This window comes from Nerophis ophidion, linkage group LG13, assembly GCF_033978795.1.
Source record: "Nerophis ophidion isolate RoL-2023_Sa linkage group LG13, RoL_Noph_v1.0, whole genome shotgun sequence".
Taxonomy (NCBI): domain Eukaryota; kingdom Metazoa; phylum Chordata; class Actinopteri; order Syngnathiformes; family Syngnathidae; genus Nerophis; species Nerophis ophidion.
Genome location: NC_084623.1, coordinates 5,398,653 through 5,420,255, shown reverse-complemented (window position 1 = coordinate 5,420,255; position 21,603 = coordinate 5,398,653). Strand labels below are relative to the sequence as shown.

The 21,603-nt window shown below is 35.5% G+C and overlaps 1 protein-coding gene across 9 annotated transcripts in view; it reads right to left on the bottom strand.

Annotated features, from left to right (window-relative positions):
* Positions 1-21,603, bottom strand: part of LOC133564151 (LIM and senescent cell antigen-like-containing domain protein 1) — a 73,061-nt gene that overhangs the window by 9,754 nt on the left and 41,704 nt on the right. For 8 of the 9 annotated variants that reach the window (XM_061918284.1, XM_061918287.1, XM_061918285.1 and 5 more), the window contains exons 2-9: positions 21,365-21,524; positions 17,765-17,831; positions 17,570-17,690; positions 17,339-17,488; positions 13,016-13,166; positions 9,343-9,435; positions 3,860-3,908; positions 57-132 (exon numbers count right to left, since the gene is read on the bottom strand). In XM_061918284.1, the coding sequence (XP_061774268.1) occupies positions 57-132; positions 3,860-3,908; positions 9,343-9,435; positions 13,016-13,166; positions 17,339-17,488; positions 17,570-17,690; positions 17,765-17,831; positions 21,365-21,524 (867 nt within the window). Of the gene's footprint in view, positions 1-56; positions 133-3,859; positions 3,909-9,342; positions 9,436-9,712; positions 9,806-13,015; positions 13,167-17,338; positions 17,489-17,569; positions 17,691-17,764; positions 17,832-21,364; positions 21,525-21,603 lie in introns of all 9 variants that reach the window. The other variant, XM_061918286.1, reaches the window with a different exon arrangement.

Genomic DNA, 21,603 nt, shown 5'->3' with positions numbered 1-21,603 from the left:
TGTGACTTACTTGGGTGTAGTCATGTGACTTACTTGGGTGTAGTCATGTGACTTACTTGAGTGTGAGCTTGGTGTTGCAGGTGGAGCAAGAGAAACAGTTGACACACCAAGCCTTGTTGAGGGCCGACACCACTGCAATACAACACATCATGTTAGCACCTCTTATTACTGCACTACATCTCTCTTCTACTGCACTATATCTCTCAATTACTGCACTACATCTCTCAATTACTGCACTACATCTCTCTAGTACTGCACTACATCTCTCAATTACTGCACTACATCTCTCAATTACTGCACTATATCTCTCAATTACTGCACTACATCTCTCAATTACTGCACTACATCTCTCTAGTACTGCACTACATCTCTCAATTACTGCACTACATCTCTCAATTACTGCACTATATCTCTCAATTACTGCACTACATCTCTCTATTACTGCACTACATCTCTCTAGTACTGCACTACATCTCTCAATTACTGCACTACATCTCAATTACTGCCCTACATCTCTCAATTACTGCACTACATCTGTCAATTACTGCAGTACATGTATCAATTACTGCACTACATCTCTCAATTACTGCACTACATCTCTCTATTACTGCACTACATCTCTCTAGTACTGCACTACATCTCTCAATTACTGCACTACATCTCTCTAGTACTGCACTACATCTCTCAATTACTGCACTACATCTCTCAATTACTGCACTACATCTCTCAATTACTGCACTACATCTCTCAATTACTGCACTATATCTCTCAATTACTGCACTACATCTCTCTATTACTGCACTACATCTCTCTAGTACTGCACTACATCTCTCAATTACTGCACTACATCTCAATTACTGCACTACATCTCTCAATTACTGCACTACATCTGTCAATTACTGCAGTACATGTATCAATTACTGCACTACATCTCTCAATTACTGCACTACATCTCTCTATTACTGCACTACATCTCTCTATTACTGCACTACATCTCTCTATTACTAAACTACATCTCTCAATTACTGCACTACATCTCTCTATTACTGCACTACATCTCTCTATTACTGCACTACATCTCTCTATTACTGCACTACATCTCTCAATTACTGCACTACATCTCTCTATTACTGCACTACATCTCTCAATTACTGCACTACATCTCTCAATTACTGCACTAAATCTCTCAATTACTGCACTACATCTCTCTATTACTGCACTACATCTCTCTAGTACTGCACTACATCTCTCAATTACTGCACTACATCTCTCTATTACTGCACTACATCTCTCAATTACTGCACTACATCTCTCAATTACTGCACTACATCTCTCAATTACTGCACTACATCTCTCTATTACTGCACTACATCTCTCAATTACTGCACTACATCTCTCTATTACTGCACTACATCTCTCAATTACTGCACTACATCTCTCTATTACTGCACTACATCTCTCTATTACTGCACTACATCTCTCAATTACTGCACTACATCTCTCAATTACTGCACTACATCTCTCTATTACTGCACTACATCTCTCTAGTACTGCACTACATCTCTCAATTACTGCACTACATCTCTCTATTACTGCACTATATCTCTCTAGTACTGCACTACATCTCTCAATTACTGCACTACATCTCAATTACTGCACTACATCTCTCAATTACTGCACTACATCTCTCAATTACTGCAGTACATGTATCAATTACTGCACTACATCTCTCAATTACTGCACTGCATCTCTCAATTACTGCACTACATCTCTCAATTACTGCACTACATCTCTCTATTACTGCACTACATCTCTCAATTACTGCACTACATCTCTCAATTACTGCACTACATCTCTCTATTACTGCACTACATCTCTCAATTACTGCACTACATATCTCAATTACTGCACTACATCTCTCTATTACTGCACTACATCTCTCAATTACTGCACTACATCTCTCAATTACTGCACTACATCTCTCTATTACTGCACTACATCTCTCTATTACTGCACTACATCTCTCTATTACTGCACTACATCTCTCTATTACTGCACTACATCTCTCAATTACTGCACTACATCTCTCAATTACTGCACTACATCTCTCAATTACTGCACTACATCTCTCAATTACTGCACTACATCTCTCTATTACTGCACTACATCTCTCAATTACTGCACTACATCTCTCTATTACTGCACTACATCTCTCAATTACTGCACTACATCTCTCAATTACTGCACTACATCTCTCAATTACTGCACTACATCTCTCTATTACTGCACTACATCTCTCTATTACTGCACTACATCTCTCTATTACTGCACTACATCTCTCTATTACTGCACTACATCTCTCAATTACTGCACTACATCTCTCAATTACTGCACTACATCTCTCTATTACTGCACTACATCTCTCTATTACTGCACTACATCTCTCTATTATTGCACTACATCTCTCAATTACTGCACTACATCTCTCTATTACTGCACTACATCTCTCAATTACTGCACTACATCTCTCTATTACTGCACTACATCTCTCTAGTACTGCACTACATCTCTCAATTACTGCACTACATCTCAATTACTGCACTACATCTCTCTATTACTGCACTACATCTCTCTATTACTGCACTACATCTCTCTAGTACTGCACTACATCTCTCTATTACTGTACTACATCTCTCAATTACTGCACTACATCTCTCTATTACTGCACTACATCTCTCAATTACTGCACTACATCTCTCTATTACTGCACTACATCTCTCTAGTACTGCACTACATCTCTCAATTACTGCACTACATCTCTCTAGTACTGCACTACATCTCTCAATTACTGCACTACATCTCTCAATTACTGCACTACATCTCAATTACTGCACTACATCTCTCAATTACTGCACTACATCTCTCTATTACTGCACTACATCTCTCAATTACTGCACTACATCTCTCTATTACTGCACTACATCTCTCTACTACTGCACTACATCTCTCAATTACTGCAGTGTATTTATAAATTACTGCAGTATATTCATCACTTTGCATTACTGCACTACATCTCTCAATCACTGCAGTGTATTTATCAACTACTGCAGTATATTCATCACTTTGCATTACTGCAGTACATTAATCAATCACTGCAGTGTATTTATCAACTACTGCAGTATAATTGTCTATTACTGCAGTACATGTGTCAATTACTGCAATATATTCATCAATTACTGCAATATATGTATCATTTACTGCAATACAATTATCAACTACTGCAGTGTATTTATCAACTACTGCAGTATATTAATGAATTACTGCAGTATATTCAGCACCTTGTATTACTGCAGTGCATTTATCAATTTCTGCAGTATATTAATGAATTACTGCAGTATATTTATCAATCACTACAGTATATTCATCACCTTGTATAACTGCAGTACATTTATCAATTACTGCAGTATATTTATCAATTACTGCAGTATATTTATCAATTACTGCAGTATATTTATCATCTTGTATTACTGAGGTATATTTATGAATTACTACTGTATATTTATTATCTTGAATTACTGCAGTATATTTTTCACCTTGTAATACTGCAGTACCATTATGTATTATATTTAGCATCCCGTATTCCTGCAGTATATTTATCAATTACTGCAGTATATTTATCATCTTTAATTACTGCGGTTTATTTATCATCTTGCATTACTATAGTATATTTATGAATTACTGCAGTATATTCATCATCTTTAATTACTGCCGTTTATTTATCATCTTGAATTACTGCAGTATATTTATGAATTACTGCAGTATATTTATCATCTAGTATGACATGCAGAGACAAACTTACCATCTCCTTCGATCACACGGTTGCAGTGATAGCAAACATCTCCAAAGAGCTAAAAAGAACAAAGACAGTTAGCACTGACCAAGACAACAACAACATACTGTATATTATTAATATTAGTCAAGACAACAACAACATACTGTATATTATTAATATTAGACAAAACAACAAAAACAACGCGAGCGGGATTTTATCATGTTTTATTAAACTGCAGCAATGTGATCAGATCCATGCAAACCAGCACAAACAGAAAAATATATCGAAATTCTGCAAGTAAGTGAGGATTTTCTTTGTTTCGTAAATCTATACAAAAATTAATACAAAATTAACAATATATATATATATATATATATATATATATATATATATATATATATATATATATATATATTGATATTGATATTAAAAACAATCATTTTAATATAAAAATTGTCTAACTCAAGGCCTGGGGGCCAGATGTGGCCCGCTACTTCATTTTATTAGTAAATAATATATATGAATAAAGTGCTGTAACTTTTCTTACTAAATGTATTCTTTCTTTCTATTTTAGGAGACAACATGTACTCCATGTTATCTCAATTGATGTTAACCTAAATATTGTCTAATTATGCAAAATTATATGATCAAACAATCAAACCATTTTTTTTTAAATATAAATAAATAATAATAATAATGATTTCAAAGCAAGTTATCCATCAAATTGTGCGATGCAAAAGCAGCAATAGGTTTCATGGTGAAATTGGGAAATGTACTGTTGTTTTTACAGCATTTTTCTCTAAATGAAAAAAAATAGTACTTTTTTTACTGTAATAAACTGTGGTGCCATTTTGGCATTTAAAGTAATAGAGCGAAAAACTTACAGTTGCTGTAAAAAAAAACTGGCAACTCAGGTGCCAAAATTTTACTGTAAAATTGCATTTTTTTTTAATTTATAGGAAAAAAAGAAATTTACATTTTACAGTAAAATTCTGGCAACTGAGCTGCTCTTTTTAAACCATAAAAACAGCAGTATTGTTTTTCCATTTACAGTAAAATACACTACATTTTGAGGTGAAATGATTGCACATTATCATATATATATATATATTTAAACATTTTTGTTTAAAATAAACAAATGTACGTTTTACAGTAAAAGTCTGGCAACTGAGCTCCTTTTTTTAACCATAAACACAGCAGTACTGTTTTCCATTTACAGTAAAATACACTACATTTTGAGGTGAAATTATTGCAACTTAGCATATATTTTTTTAACATTTCTGTTTAAAAAAAAAAAAGTACTTTTTACATTAAAATTCTGGCAACTGGGCTGCTTTTTTTTAAGCCATAAAAACAGCAGTACTGTTTTTCCATTTACAGTAAAATACACTACATTTTCAGGTGAAATTATTGCAACTTATCATATATTTTTTTTTACATTTTTGTTTAAAAAAAACTAATGTAAATTTTACAGTAAAATTCTGACAACTGAGCTGTATTTGTTTTAACCACAAAAAACAGCAGTAAAATACACGGCATTTTGAGGTGAAATTATTGCAACTTAGCATTTTTTTCAAACATTTTTGTTTAGGAAAAACAAATGTACATTTTACAGTAAATTCTGGCAACTGAGCTGCTTTTTTTAACCACAAATACAGCAGTACTGTTTTGCATTTACAGTAAAATACACTACATTTTCAGGTGAAATTATTGCAACTTAGCATATATTTTTTAACATTTTTGTTAAAAAAAAACCTAATGTACTTTTTACAGTAAAATTCTGGCAACTGAGCTGCTTTTTTAAAGCCATAAAAACAGCAGTACTGTTTTCCATTTACAGTAAAATACTCTACATTTTCAGGTGAAATTGTTGCAACTTATCATATATTTTTTTTTACATTTTTGTTTAAAAAAAACTAATGTAAATTTTACAGTAAAATTCTGACAACTGAGCTGTATTTGTTTTTACCACAAAAAACAGCAGTAAAATACACTACATTTTGAGGTGAAATTATTGCAACTTAGCATATATTTTTAAACATTTTTGTTTAAAAAAAACTAATGTACTTTTTACAGTAAAATTCTGGTAACTGTGCTGCTTTTTTAACCATAAACATAGCAGTACTGTTTTTCCATATACAGTAAAATACACTACATTTTCAGGTGAAATTATTGCAACTTATCATATATATTTTTTTACATTTTTGTTTGAAAAAACTAATGTAAATTTTAATGTAAAATTCTGACAACTGAGCTGCTTTTGTTTTAACCACAAAAACAGCAGTAAAATACACAACATTTTGAGGTGAAATTATTGCAACTTAGCATTTTTTTTAAACATTTTTGTTTAGGAAAAACAAATGTACATTTTACAGTAAAATTCTGCTAACTGTGCTGCTTTTTTAACCATAAAAATAGCAGTACTGTTTTTCCATTTACAGTAAAATACACTACATTTTGAGGTGAAATTATTGCAATTTAGCATATTTTTTTTAACATTTTTGTTAAAAAAAAACTAATGTACTTTTTACAGTAAAATTCTGGCAACTGAGCTGCTTTTTTTTAAAGCCATAAAAACAGCAGTACTGTTTTTCCATTTACAGTAAAATACTCTACATTTTCAGGTGAAATTATTGCAACTTATCATACATTTTTTTTTACATTTTTGTTTAAAAAAACTAATGTCAATTTTACAGTAAAATTCTGGCAACTGAGCTCCTTTTTTTAACCATAAAAAAAGCAGTTCTGTTTTCCATTTACAGTAAAATACACTACATTTTGAGGTGAAATTATTGCAACTTAGCATTTTTTTTTTTTTTTTAATTTAAAAAAAAAAAAAAAGTACTTTTTACAGTAAAATTCTGGCAACTGAGCTGCTTTTTTTTTAAGCCATAAAAACAGCAGTACTGTTTTCCATTTACAGTAAAATACACTACATTTTCAGGTGCAATTATTGCAACTTATCATATATATTTTTTTACATTTTTGTTTAAAAAAACTAAAGTAAATTTTACTGTAAAATTCTGGCAACTGAGCTGCTTTTGTTTTAACTACAAAAAACAGCAGTAAAATACACTACATTTTGAGGTGAAATTATTGCAACTTATCATATACATTTTTTTAACATTTTTGTTTAAAAAAAACTAATGTAAATTTTACAGTAAAATTCTGGCAACTGAGCTGCTTTTTTTAAAACCATAAAAACAGCAGTACTGTTTTTTCCCATTTACAGTAAAATACACTACATTTTCAGGTGAAATTATTGCAACTTAGCATTTTTTTTTTAACATTTTCGTTTAAAAAAAATAATGTACTTTTTACATTAAAATTCTGGCAACTGAGCTGCTTTTTTTCAGCCATAAAAACAGCAGTACTGTTTTTCCATTTACAGTAAAATACACTACATTTTCAGGTGATATTATTGCAACTTATCATACATTTTTTTTTACATTTTTGTTTGAAATAACAAATGTAAATTTTACTGTAAAATTCTTGCAACTGAGCTGCTTTTGTTTTAACCACAAAAACAGCAGTAAAATACACTACATTTTGAGGTGAAATTATTGCAACTTAGCATTTTTTTTCAAACATTTTTGTTTAGGAAAAACAAATGTACATTTTACTGTAAAATTCTGGTAATTGTGCTGCTTTTTTAACCATAAAAATAGCAGTACTGTTTTTCCATTTACAGTAAAATACACTACATTTTGAGGTGAAATTATTGCAACTTAGCATATATTTTTTAACATTTTTGTTAAAAAAAAAACTAATGTACTTTTTACAGTAAAATTCTGTTAACTGAGTTGCTTTTTTTTAAGCCATGAAAACAGCAGTACTGTTTTTCCATTTACAGTAAAATACACTACATTTTCAGGTGAAATTATTGCAACTTATCATATATATTTTTTTATATTTTTATTTAAAAAAACTAATGTAAATTTTACTGTAAAATTCTGGCAACTGAGCTGCTTTTGTTTTAACTACAAAAAACAGCAGTAAAATACACTACATTTTCAGGTGAAATTATTGCAACTTAGCATTTTTGTTTAGGAAAAACAAATGTACATTTTACAGTAAAATTCTGCTAACTGTGCTGCTTTTTTAACCATAAAAATAGCAGTACTGTGTTTCCATTTACATTAAAATACACTACATTTTGAGGTGAAATGATTGCACCTTATCATATATATTTTTTTAACATTTTTGTTTAAAAAAAAAAAACTAATGTAAATTTTACAGTAAAATTCTGGCAACTGAGCTGCTTTTTTTAAAACCATAAAAACAGCAGTACTGTTTTTTTCCATTTACAGTAAAATACACTACATTTTCAGGTGCAATTATTCCAACTTAGCATATATATTTTTTTACATTTTTGTTTAAAAAAACTAATGTAAATAACTTAGCTTATTTTTTTCAACATTTTAGTTTAAAAAAAACTAATGTACTTTTTACAGTAAAATTCTGGTAACTGTGCTGCTTTTTTAACCATAAACATAGCAGTACTGTTTTTCCATTTACAGTAAAATACACTACATTTTCAGGTGAAATGATTGCACCTTATCATATATATTTTTTTAACATTTTTGTTTTAAAAAAAAAACTAATGTAAATTTTACAGTAAAATTCTTGCAACTGAGCTGCTTTTGTTTTGACCACAAAAAACAGCATTAAAATACACTACATTTTGAGGTGAAATTATTGCAACTTAGCTTATTTTTTTCAACATTTTAGTTTAAAAAAAACTAATGTACTTTTTACGGTAAAATTCTGGAAACTGTGCTGCTTTTTTAACCATAAAAATAGCAGTACTTTTTTTCCATTTACATTAAAATACACATTTTGAGGTGAAATGATTGCACCTTATCATATATATTTTTTTAACATTTTTGTTTTAAAAAAAACTAATGTAAATTTTACAGTAAAATTCTGGCAACTGAGCTGCTTTTGTTTAAAACCATAAAAACAGCAGTACTGTTTTTTTTCCATTTACAGTAAAATACACTACATTTTCAGATGAAATTATTGCACCTTAGCATATTTTTTTTTACATTTTATTTTTTTTCCAATTTGTCGCACTTTTACTATTATTATTTTGCAATTTTTTACTTTTTATTCGACCCCTTTTACCGTATTGCTTTTGCACTATCTTGTTCAGCTCATTCATTGTTTATGTTTGTTTTTTTGCTGTATGCTTTTTAACCTGTAAAGCACTTTTGGTTCAATTTAAAAATTGCTGTAAATGTGCTACATAAATAAAGTTGCCTCGCCTTGCCTACACTTTGAAGTGGAATTATTGCAACTTAGCATATTGTTTTTTACATTTTAGTTGTTTTAAAATGTATTAATAAAATGCATTAAAAAAATGGCGTAATAATAGTATTCACTGTTAGAAGCGGCTCTGTGGGGCCAAACACAACTGCGACTGTGGCCCTCAGTGAAAAGGACTTTGACACCTCCCCCTAGTGGCAACATCCGGTGCCTACAACAGAAAGTCTGAGGTCGGGTACTACCTGGTTGTAGTGGGTCTCACAGTACGCCAGGCCCTTGCGCTCGTAGTGACGATGTCCCAGGAAGGGTTTCTCACACTTTGCACACACAAAATGCTGCAACACACCGACGGCCAAGCGCACACACACACACACGCACACACACACACACACACACACACACACACACACACACACACACACACACACACACACACACACACACACACACACAGTTAGTTGCACATCAAGACTGTCTGCCAGTCTCACTTCCAAAAGCTAAAGCAGGGATTAAAAACAGCATTTTTCAAACCCAACACATTGCTGATGATTAGTAAGCGGGACTACTATCAGAGGCCGGGCGCGGGCTCCACAGTTGCCGTGTTTCCCTCACCATGTCGAAGTGGGTCTCGCAATAAGCGTGACCGTCTCGCTCGTAAAACCTGTGGCCGTGAAAGGCACGCTCGCACAGAGTGCAGACGTGGTGCTGCGTGAAAAGACAGATTCTAAGGTGGGTGAAATCATGGAGACAAAGTGAAACCTGCTCAGTGGCTTAGTGGTTACAGCAGGGGTCAGCAACCTTTTTGAAACCAAGAGCTATTCTTGGGTTCTGATTAATGCGAAGGGCTACCAGTTTGATACACACTTAAATAAATTGTATTTCTGACTGTCATTCCGTCTTACATTTTTTTTTCCTTTTACGGAAGGTTTTTTGTAGAGAATAAATGATGAAGGCTTCACGGTGGCAGAGGGGTTAGTGCGTCTGCCTCACAATACGAAGGTCCTGCAGTCCTGGGTTCAATTCCAGGCTCGGGATCTTTCTGTGTGGAGTTTGCATGTTCTCCCCGTGAATGCGTGGGTTCCCTCCAGGTACTCCGGCTTCCTCACACCTCCAAAGACATGCACCTGGGATAGGCCCCTCCCACCTCCAAAGACACGCACCTGGGGATAGGCCCCTCCCACCTCCAAAGACATGCACCTGGGGATAGGTTGATTGGCAACACTAAATGGTCCCTAGTGTGTGAATGTGAGTGTGAATGTTGTCTGTCTATCTGTGTTGGCCCTGCGATGAGGTGGCGACTTGTCCAGGGTGTACCCCGCCTTCCTCCCGATTGTAGCTGAGATAGGCGCCAGCGCCCCCCGCGACCCCGAAAGGGAATAAGCGGTAGGAAATGGATGGATGGATGAATAAATGATGAAAAAAACACTTATTTGAACGGTTTAAAAGGAGAAAACATGAAAAAAAAATACAAATTTAATTTTGAAAGATAATTTATCTTCAATTTCGACTCTTTAACATTCAAAATTCTACCGAAAAAGAAGAAGAGAGAAATGAGCTAATTCGAATCTTTTTGAAAAAATAAAAAAAATTATTTATGGAAGATCATTAGTCATTTTTCCTGATTAAGATTAATTTTAGAATGTTGATGACATGTTTTAAATAGGTTAAAATCCAATCTGCACTTTGTTAGAATATATAACAAATTGGACCAAGCTATATTTCTAACAAAGACAAATCATTATTTCTTCTAGATTTTCCAGAACAAAAATGTTAAAATAAATTCAAAAGACGTTGAAATAAGATGCCCTGCGATGAGGTGGCGACTTGTCCAGGGTGTACCCCGCCTTCCGCCTGATTGTAGCTGAGATAGGCGCCAACGCCCCCCGCGACCCCAAAAGGGAATAAGCGGTAGAAAATGGATGGATGGATGGATGAAATAAGATTTGGATTTAATTCTACATATTTTTTAGATTTGCCAGAATAATTTTCTTGAATTTTAATCACAAGTTTTAAGAAATATTTCACAAATATCCTTTGTCGAAAAAACAGAAGCTAAAATGAAGAATTAAATTAAAATGTATTTATTATTCTTTACAATGAAAAAAATAAATTTACTTGAACATTGATTTAAATTGTCAGGAAAGAAGAGGAAGGAATTTAAAAGGTAAAAAGGTATATGTGTTTAAAATTCCCAAAATCATTTTTAAGGTTGTATTTTTTCTCTAAAATTGTCTTTCTAAAAGTTATAAGAAGCAAAGTAAAAAAATGAATGAATTTATTCAAACAAGTGAAGACCAAGTCTTTAAAATATCCATCCATCCATCCATTTTCTACCGCTTATTCCCTTTCGGGGTCGCAGGGGGCGCTGGCGCCTATCTCAGCTACAATCGGGCGGAAGGCGGGGTACACCCTGGACATGTCGCCACCTCATCGCAGGGCGTCTTTAAAATATTTTCTTGGATTTTCAAATTCTGTTTGAATTTTGTCTCTCTTAGACTTAAAAATGTCGAGCAAAGCGAGACCAGCTTGCTGGTAAATAAATAACATTGAAAAAATAGAGGCAGCTCACTGGTAAGTGCTGCTATTTGAGCTATTTTTAGACCAGGCCAGCGGGCGACTCATCTGGTCCTTACGGGCGACCTGGTGCCCGCGTTGGTGACCCCTGCACTAAACGTGTTAAAAAATATGTTTAGTTTTTTCTTTTAAAATAAGTTTATATAGGAGTATCATTTGCCAGTATGACACCAAGTTAGATGGCAATAGTGTTAAATTTATGGTGTTTTGATCAGTTCAGTATTTGCTATCTGTTGCGCCTCACAAAGTGTTAATACTCTAAGTATTTACTACTGTTTGATTGAAAGGTGCGCCCAAGTTGTAGTTGTCATTAGCCAACTTGGAGGTGTCGCAATTGCCTTGTGAAATCGCTAATGCTAATCAGGAGCATGTCAATGGCAGAGCACTTTAGTTTTTTCTTATAAAATCTATTTTAATAGCAACATTTTAAAATGAGCTGCCGTCCAGTTGCTTTATTATCACATTTCTCAGTATCGTTTGCCAGTATGATACTAAGTTAGATGGCAATGGTGTGCTGGTCAGTTCGGTATTTGCTGCCTGTTGCGCCCTACAAAGTGGTAATACTCTAAGTATTTACTAGTTTGATTAAAATGTGCGCCATGGTTGTAGTTTTCATTAGCCAACTTGGAGGTGTTGCAATTCCATCCATCCATCTTCTTCCGCTTATCCGAGGTCGGGTCGCGGGGGCAACAACCTAAGCAGGGAAACCCAGACTTCCCTTTCCCCAGCCACTTCGTCTAGCTCTTCCCGGGGGATCCCGAGGCGTTCCCAGGCCAGCCGGGAGACATAGTCTTCCCAACGTGTCCTGGGTCTTCCCCGTGGCCTCCTACCGGTTGAACGTGCCCTAAAGACCTCCCTAGGGAGGCGTTCGGGTGGCATCCTGACCAGATCCCCGAACCACCTCATCGGGTGTTGCAATTGCCATGTGAAATCGCAAATGCTAATCAGGAGCATGTCAATGGCAAAGCCAATGTATATTAGCATCAAGCTAGCACATTAGCGGAAAAGTTATGTTGGAGTGTTTTATAGTCAATTACTTTGTTGGCATTAAAAAATGCAAAATTATTAGAGGTAGTTCGGCCGAGTCTGCTCTCAGTGCTGCTGGAGTGATCGCCGAGTGCTGAAGTGTAAAAGATGGACTTAGTACTAGTGAAACTTAACTCTGGTGGATTTGTACGTGATTGGCAGGATCCGGTCTGTGCTAAAAAAAGTACCGGGTTCCTAACAGGATGCTATTATTCATGTTTACATTGTTTTTTATGGAAAACCAATTTGATAAATGCATCTTGCACCGAACTTCACTGCCAGTGTGTTACAGGTAAAGGTGTTCCATGGTCTGACCTCCACATGCCACTGCTTGCCCATGGCGTTGACCACGCGGCCCTCGATGGGTCTCCTGCAGGCCCCGCAGATGGGAACCCCCATCTTGTCGTGACAGGGCAGACAGTAGAGCTCTCCCTTCAGCTCCCGGGCGTCGGCGGTCAGCTCCTTCCTGCGGGCCGGGAGGAACACGTCACGTGATTCATGTGTTCATCTCACAAGACTTTAGAGGTTAAACTAAAGGCATTAGTGGCCACATGCGTGGACAGCACCTTTTAGCTCTTATTTCCGAAGGTGTGTACACTACTGAATTGGGGTCTTATGGCCACTTGTGTGGACACGTATACTGCCATCTGGTGGTGTCAGAAGAGTATAACACACAATGGAATTTGGAAAAAAAAAGTGTAAAAATAAGAATCAGCATGTCACTAAACATAAAGTACACGCTTGTGTACTTATGGACTAAGTACACCATATCAAAAGATGATTCTTAATTTTCATTCTACTTCGGGTCCAATAAGCCCAAATAGCAAAGAGAAATAAAAAAAGCATGTAAACTAACAGCTTGGGCCTTAAAGCTGCACACTCCACATCATTAGGTCAATGCTTGTGATGTACAACTTGTGTATTTATAGGAAGATTGGAGTATTCATGCTGCAAAGCAGGGTTATGCAACAGGCAGCATGGGGGCCAAAGCCTGCTCGGGAATGACATCATAGTGGCCCCCGAGTTCGGTTCAAAACGTGCTCTTGTCTAGAGGAACTAGAACCACTTTAAACACATTAGCAGATTCTCGCCGCTTTAGCATCGTCACCTTGCTAGCAAACATAGAACATTGTCGTCCAAACTGGTGATTTACATAACTGAGGCGTTCCTCAAGGCACCCCTCTAAGTCCTCTCCTTATTTTTCATCATTTGATTTTTGGAACTAAGTTGTTGCTGTAACTTTTATACATCAGATGTAGTCAGTAATAATGTGTTCAACTTCTTTAGTTGTATTATTGGTGTTTCTCAAGGTTCTGTTTTAGGTCTTCTCCCTTTCGTCATCTGGTTAACAACAACAGAACTGTCTTCAGAGTAAAAATTCATAAAAAAAATACAAATTAACCATAAAAAGTAATTAAATTAAAAGCATTTAAAATAAAACAATAAAAGACAAATCAATAAGATAGAATAAAACAATAAAATACAAACAAATAAAACAGAATAAAACAATAAAAACAAATACGATAGAATAAAACAATAAAATAAAAAGCAATAAAACAAAATAAAATTATACAAGAAAAATCAACAATAAAGAATAAAACACTAAACGACAAATCAATAAAATATAATAAAACAATAAAAGACAAATCAATCAAATACAATAAAAAAATTTAAGACAAATCAATGAAATTGAATAAAACAATAAAATACATTATCAATGATAAAAAATAAAACAATAAAAACAAATCAATAAAATAGAATAAAATAATAAAACATAAATCAATGATAAAGAATAAAACTTTAAAAGACACATCAATTATAAAACAATAAAAGACAAATCAAATATAAAACAAAAGACAAATCAATAATAAAACAATAAAATATTAAATAAATAGATAAACAATAAAAGACAAATCAATAATAAAACAAAAAAAGACACATCAATAATAACAATAAAAGACAAATGAATAGTAAAACGCTAAAAGACACATCAACAATAAAACCATACAAGACAAAATATAATGAAACAATAAAAGAGAAATCAATAATAAAATAACAAGACACATCAATAGAACAATAAAATACACATCAATAATTAAACCATAAAAGACAAATAATAATAAAACAATAAAAGACAAATCAATAATAAAACAATAAAAGACACAAAAGTAATCAATCAATGTTTACTTATATAGCCCTAAATCACTAGTGTCTCAAAGGGCTGCACAAACCACAACACAAACTACTACGACATCCTCGGTAGGCCCACATAAGGGCAAGGAAAACTCACACCCAGTGGGACGTCGGTGACAATGATGACTATGAGAACTTTGGAATAAAAGAACAAAAGACACAATGTTGTGGTACATGCACAGTCTGCGTCTCCCTCCACTAGTGGATCACCCAGAGGACCCCCTGACAGTGCACCCGGACACGAACCCGCTCACGCTGATCGCAGCACGCCCACGCACCTTCTAGCATGCAGACGATCAGTCAACCTGCACACCTGTGACTGATGACGATGAGCTGCTTAAAAGACCAGTGGACCCAGGGATCCTCACGGGAACTTAGTTCTCACATGGTGGATCTACTACCTCGCTCGTTACCTGTTTCCTTGTTACCTTCCGTTCCCCTGATCCCTGTGTCTCCCACTCTTCTCACAGCGCTCGTGTCACCACTGCTGTTTCCCTCCTGGACCTGTTTCCCTTCCTGGATCCCCGACCTTCTCTTTGGACTTTAGACCCGCTCTCCCGCCTTTGGCCCCCCTCGCTTGGACTTTGGACTTCCCTGCCTGCCTCGCCCTTGTCTGACAGCACAGCGTCTCCAACACGTTGGTAACACACACTCCAATTAAATACTTCACATAGTCATACACCATACACACTCTTGGGTTTTTGACACACACCATTCTATATTTCATTAGTATTGTCTATTATTATTGTTTAGTATTCTCATTATATATGTATATATTTACTATTTATATAATATATTTAACACTGCCACCTGGTGTTAGTCTGCCGTCATCTCCCCACTTAGTAAAACACAACACACATCACTAAAATAATAAAAGACACATCAATAAAAGCATAAAAGACACATCAATAAAATAACAAAAGTCACATCAATAAAAGAATGAAATACACATCTATAAAACAATAAAAGTCACATCAATACAAGAATAAAATACACATCTATAAAACAATAAAAGACACATCAATAAAAGCATAAAAGTCACATCAATACAAGAATAAAATACACATCTATAAAACAATAAAAGACACATCAATAAAAGAATAAAATACACATCTATAAAACAATAAAAGACACATCAGTAAAAGCATAAAAGTCACATCAATACAAGAATAAAATACACATCTATAAAAAAATAAAAGACACATCAATAAAAGAATAAAAGTCACATCCATAAAAGAATAAAATACACATCTACAAAACAATAAAAGTCACATCAATAAAATAATAAAAGACACATCAATGAAAGCATAAAAGACACATCAATAAAAGAATAAAAGTTACATCAATAAAATATTAAAATACACATCTATAAAACATTAAAAGACACATCAATAAAATAATAAAATACACATCTATAAAACAATAAAAGACACATCAATAAAGCATAAAAGTCACATCAATAAAATAATAAAATACACATCTATAAAACAATAAAAGTCACATCAATAAAATAATAAAATTCACATCTATAAAACAATAAAAGACACATCAATAAAAGAATAAAAGACACATCAATAAAAGCATAAAAGACACATCAATAAAATAATAAAATACACATCTATAAAACAATAAAAGACACATCAATAAAATAATAAAATACACATCTATAAAACAATAAAAGACACATCAGTAAAAGCATAAAAGTCACATCAATAAAAGAATAAAAGACACATCTATAAAACATTAAAAGACACATCAATAAAAGCATAAAAGTCACATCAATAAAAGAATAAAATACACATCTACAAAACAATAAAAGTCACATCAATAAAATAATAAAAGACACATCAATAAAAGCATAAAAGACATCAATAAAAGAATAAAAGTCACATCAATAAAATAATAAAATACACATCTATAAAACAATAAAAGACACATCAATAAAAGCATAAAAGACACATCTATAAAACAATAAAAGACACATCAATAAAAGAATAAAAGACACATCTATAAAACAATAAAAGACACATCAATAAAAGCATAAAAGTCACATCAATAAAAGAATAAAATACACATCTATAAAAGAATAAAAGTCACATCAATAAAAGAATAAAATATACATCTATAAAAGAATAAAAGACACATCAATAAAAGAATGAAAGACAGAGGACGACAAGACATTTTTCCAGAAGGTTCCTAAAAACAGTTGAGTGCTTTTGTTACTCTGACCAATAGAATTGAATTATTATTATTATATTTATATAGCGCTTTTTCTCTAGTGACTCAAAGCGCTTTACATAGTGAAATAGAACTGTGGAGGACGTACAGTAGGTGAGACTATTAGTAGAGGAAGAAGTCCACGCTCTCGGCCCTAGCTTTTTGGAAATGTGGCCCCCACACAAAGTTGGTGACAGGTGAGGAAGAGGAAGAGGAAGTAGATCTTACCCACAGTTGTTGCAGTTAAAGTGGTCAGGGTGGTAGGGGTCGTTCTTGAAGAGGAGGGGCTGCTCCTCAATGATGGCGTGACACTTCTGACAGATGTACTTGCCCAGACCGCGCGCTTTCTCCCGGTTGTGGCACGGACGACACAGGTGCCTGGTGGCGGACACACAGCGACACGCTGACAATCCTTATCGGACAAAAACAAAAACCGGTATCCACGGTGCAGCGGACAACCTTCCGGCGTTCTTGACGAATCCCACGTCGGCGAGCACGGCCTGGCAGATGTCGCAGCAGAAACATTCCGGATGCCAGCTGTTGTTCATGGCCTTGATGACACGGCCGATGATGAACTCACCTGAGGAAGAAACACCTGGCCGTCAGCGGCCGCAGGCTCCTGGATTAGGACAGGTGTGTGTTCCCTGGACTCACCACACTGGTGGCAGCACGGAGCGAAGAGCATCTGGAAGTCATGTTCACAGTACTTCCTGTCTTCAAACTGAAAAACACCTCACTGTCAGCACAAACGACTCCATTTCATTACCATTCCTGAAATGTCTGTCAGTGACCGGATCTATGATGCAATGTAGGGTTGTTTACTGGTACTAGTATAGTACTGCAATACTAATGAATCAAAAACGGTACTATACCATGTTTGAAAAGTACCGTTCCCCCGCCCCCATTTTTTTTTTTTAATTTAACGTGCGCATCGTCACATCATGACATTGGTGGTTTTACGAGCAGAGGAGCATGTTTGGCAGCGCACACACACCGAGTACTTACAAGCAGACAGTGTGTGGACAGAAAAAGGAGAATGGACGCATTTTGGATTAAAAAGTAAAGATAAAGTGAATTATATTTATATAGCGCTTTTCTCTAGTGACTCAAAGCGCTTTACATAGTGAAACCCAATATCTAAGTTACATTTAAACCAGTGTATATATATATATATATATAAATATATATATATATATATATATATATATATACATATACTGTATGTGTGTGTGACAGCGGTACTCACTTTTTAACCAACAAAAGAAGCACAGAAAAATGTTGATTAGGTGGCAGATATATATTTGCAAGGGAATTTTCAAGAAGGATATTTAAAGAGAGACAAGATCTTGTGAGACGAGGTCGGCCGACCCCGGAAACAAGTTAAGCTGTCGTGGCGGTGAAACGGTTTGTCTGCCACCAGTGCCTCCATGGAAGTGAAGTGAAGTGAATTATATTTATATAGCGCTTTTCTCTAGTGACTCAAAGCGCTTTACATAGTGAAAACCCAATATCTAAGTTACATTTACACCAGTGTGGGTGGCACTGGGAGCAGGTGAGTAAAGTGTCTTGCCCAAGGACACAACGGCAGTGACTAGGATGGCGGAAGCGGGAATCGAACCTGCAACCCTCAAGTTGCTGGCACGGCCGCTCTACCAACCGAGCTATTCCGCCCTGGTATAGTTGAAGTTATAACACTTAAACGCCCTCAGGAAGAGCTGCTTTAAGACATGGCTAGCTCGCTAGTAGCTAACGTCCATCCACAGTGTTTTACTTCTAAATCACTAATCCCGGCCTCCGCGGCGACAAACAAAGTAGGTTTCTTACAAGTACCATTATCACTGCAGGACGAGGAATAGCTAAACATGCTTCACTACACACCGACGTCACAATGTAAACAAATGCAACGGGTGGATCTACACCTGGCATCCACTGTAATGATACCAAGTACAATACCGTATCTAGTCGATACTACTAGGATGCTTTTAAAGAAGACTTTTTAAGATATATGCATACTAGTTAGCGACTTGTCCAGGGTGTACACGCCTTCCGCCCGATTGTAGCTGAGATAGGCGCCAGCACCCCCCGCGACCCTGAGGGGAATAAGCGGTAGAAAATGGATGGATGGATGGATGGATAGTTCTAGCTTTTAGGTTTTTCTCGTTTTTATTTTTATTATCTTTTTATTTTTATTTAGTTTAATACACTGTAGCACTTTGAGGTTGTTTATAAACACATGAGAACTTTGAATATGACCAATGTATGATCCTGTAACCACTTGGTATCGGATTGATACTTAAATGTGTGGTATCATCCAAAACTAATGTAAAGTATCAAAGAAGAGAAGTGATTATTACATTTTAACAGAAGTGTAGATAGAACATGTTGAAATGGAAATTAAACATATATTAACAGTAAATCGGGCGGAAGGCGGGGTACACCCTGGACAAGTCGCCACCTTATCGCAGGATTGTAGCTGAGATCGGCGCCAGCGCCCCCCGCGACCCCAAAAAAGGGAATAAGCGGTAGAAAAGGGATGGATGGATTAACAGTAAATGAACAAGTCGATTATTAATAATTTTTTACAGTTTGTCCTTTATAATGTGTACAAAATAGGTGTATAAATGACACAATATGTTACTGCATACATCAGGAGACTAATTAGGAGCCTTTGTGTGTTTACTAACTACTAAAAGACAAGTTGTCTAGTATGTTCACTATTTTATTTAAGGGCTAAATTACAATAATAAACATATGTTTAATGTACCCTAAGATTTTTTCTTCAAATAAAGCCAATAATGCCATTTTTGTGGTCCCCTTTACTTAAAAAAGTATCGAAAAGTACGGAAATACATTTGGGTACCGGTACCAAAATAATGGTTTCAGGACAACCCCGGTGCAATGGCAGCTAAAGAAGAGCATTACCTCATAGAAGAGCATTACCTCATAGAAGAGCATCACCTCATAGAAGAGCATTACCTCATAGAAGAGCATGACCTCATAGAAGAGCATGACCTCATAGAAGAGCATGACCTCATAGAAGAGCATGACATCATAGAAGAGCATGACCTCATAGAAGAGCATTACCTCATAGAAGAGCATGACCTCATAGAAGAGCATGACCTCATAGAAGAGCATGACATCATAGAAGAGCATGACCTCATAGAAGAGCATGACCTCATAGAAGAGCATTACCTCATAGAAGAGCCTGACCTCATAGAAGAGCATTACCTCATAGAAGAGCATGACCTCATAGAAGAGCCTGACCTCATAGAAGAGCATTACCTCATAGAAGAGCATGACCTCATAGAAGAGCATGACCTCATAGAAGAGCATGACATCATAGAAGAGCATGACCTCATAGAAGAGCATGACCTCATAGAAGAGCATTACCTCATAGAAGAGCCTGACCTCATAGAAGAGCATTACCTCATAGAAGAGCATGACCTCATAGAAGAGCATGACATCATAGAAGAGCATGACCTCATAGAAGAGCATTACCTCATAGAAGAGCATGACCTCATAGAAGAGCATGACCTCATAGAAGAGCATGACATCATAGAAGAGCATTACCTCATAGAAGAGCATTACTTCATAGAAGAGCATGACCTCATAGAAGAGCATGACCTCATAGAAGAGCATTACCTCATAGAAGAGCCTGACCTCATAGAAGAGCATTACCTCATAGAAGAGCATGACCTCATAGAAGAGCATGACCTCATAGAAGAGCATTACCTCATAGAAGAGCATGACCTCATAGAAGAGCATTACCTCATAGAAGAGCATTACCTCATAGAAGAGCATTACCTCATAGAAGAGCATTATCTCATAGAAGAGCATTACCTCATAGAAGAGCATGACCTCATAGAAGAGCATTACCTCATAGAAGAGCATTGCCTCATAGAAGAGCATTACCTCATAGAAGAGCATTACTTCATAGAAGAGCATTACCTCATAGAAGAGCATTACCTCATAGAAGAGCATTATCTCATAGAAGAGCATTACCTCATAGAAGAGCATGACCTCATAGAAGAGCATGACCTCATAGAAGAGCATTGCCTCATAGAAGAGCATTACCTCATAGAAGAGCATTACTTCATAGAAGAGCATGACCTCATAGAAGAGCATTACCTCATAGAAGAGCATTACCTCATAGAAGAGCATTACTTCATAGAAGAGCATGACCTCATAGAAGAGCATTACCTCATAGAAGAGCATTACCTCATAGAAGAGCATGACCTCATAGAAGAGTATTACCTCATAGAAGAGTCCCTCGGGGAACTGCTGGAAACACTGGGCGCACACGAAGCACTGCTCGTGGTACAGCTCGCCGTTGCTGTTGACGATCTTCTCCGCCGGAGCAAAGCCGCTCTTGCAGCGCTCGCACATGGCGTTGGCCAGCGCGTTGGCCATGTTGCTGCAGGGTAGAGAAGGACGGCCCCCATCAGCACCATCGCAACACTACATAGATCACAGACCGAGACAGCGGAGAAGAG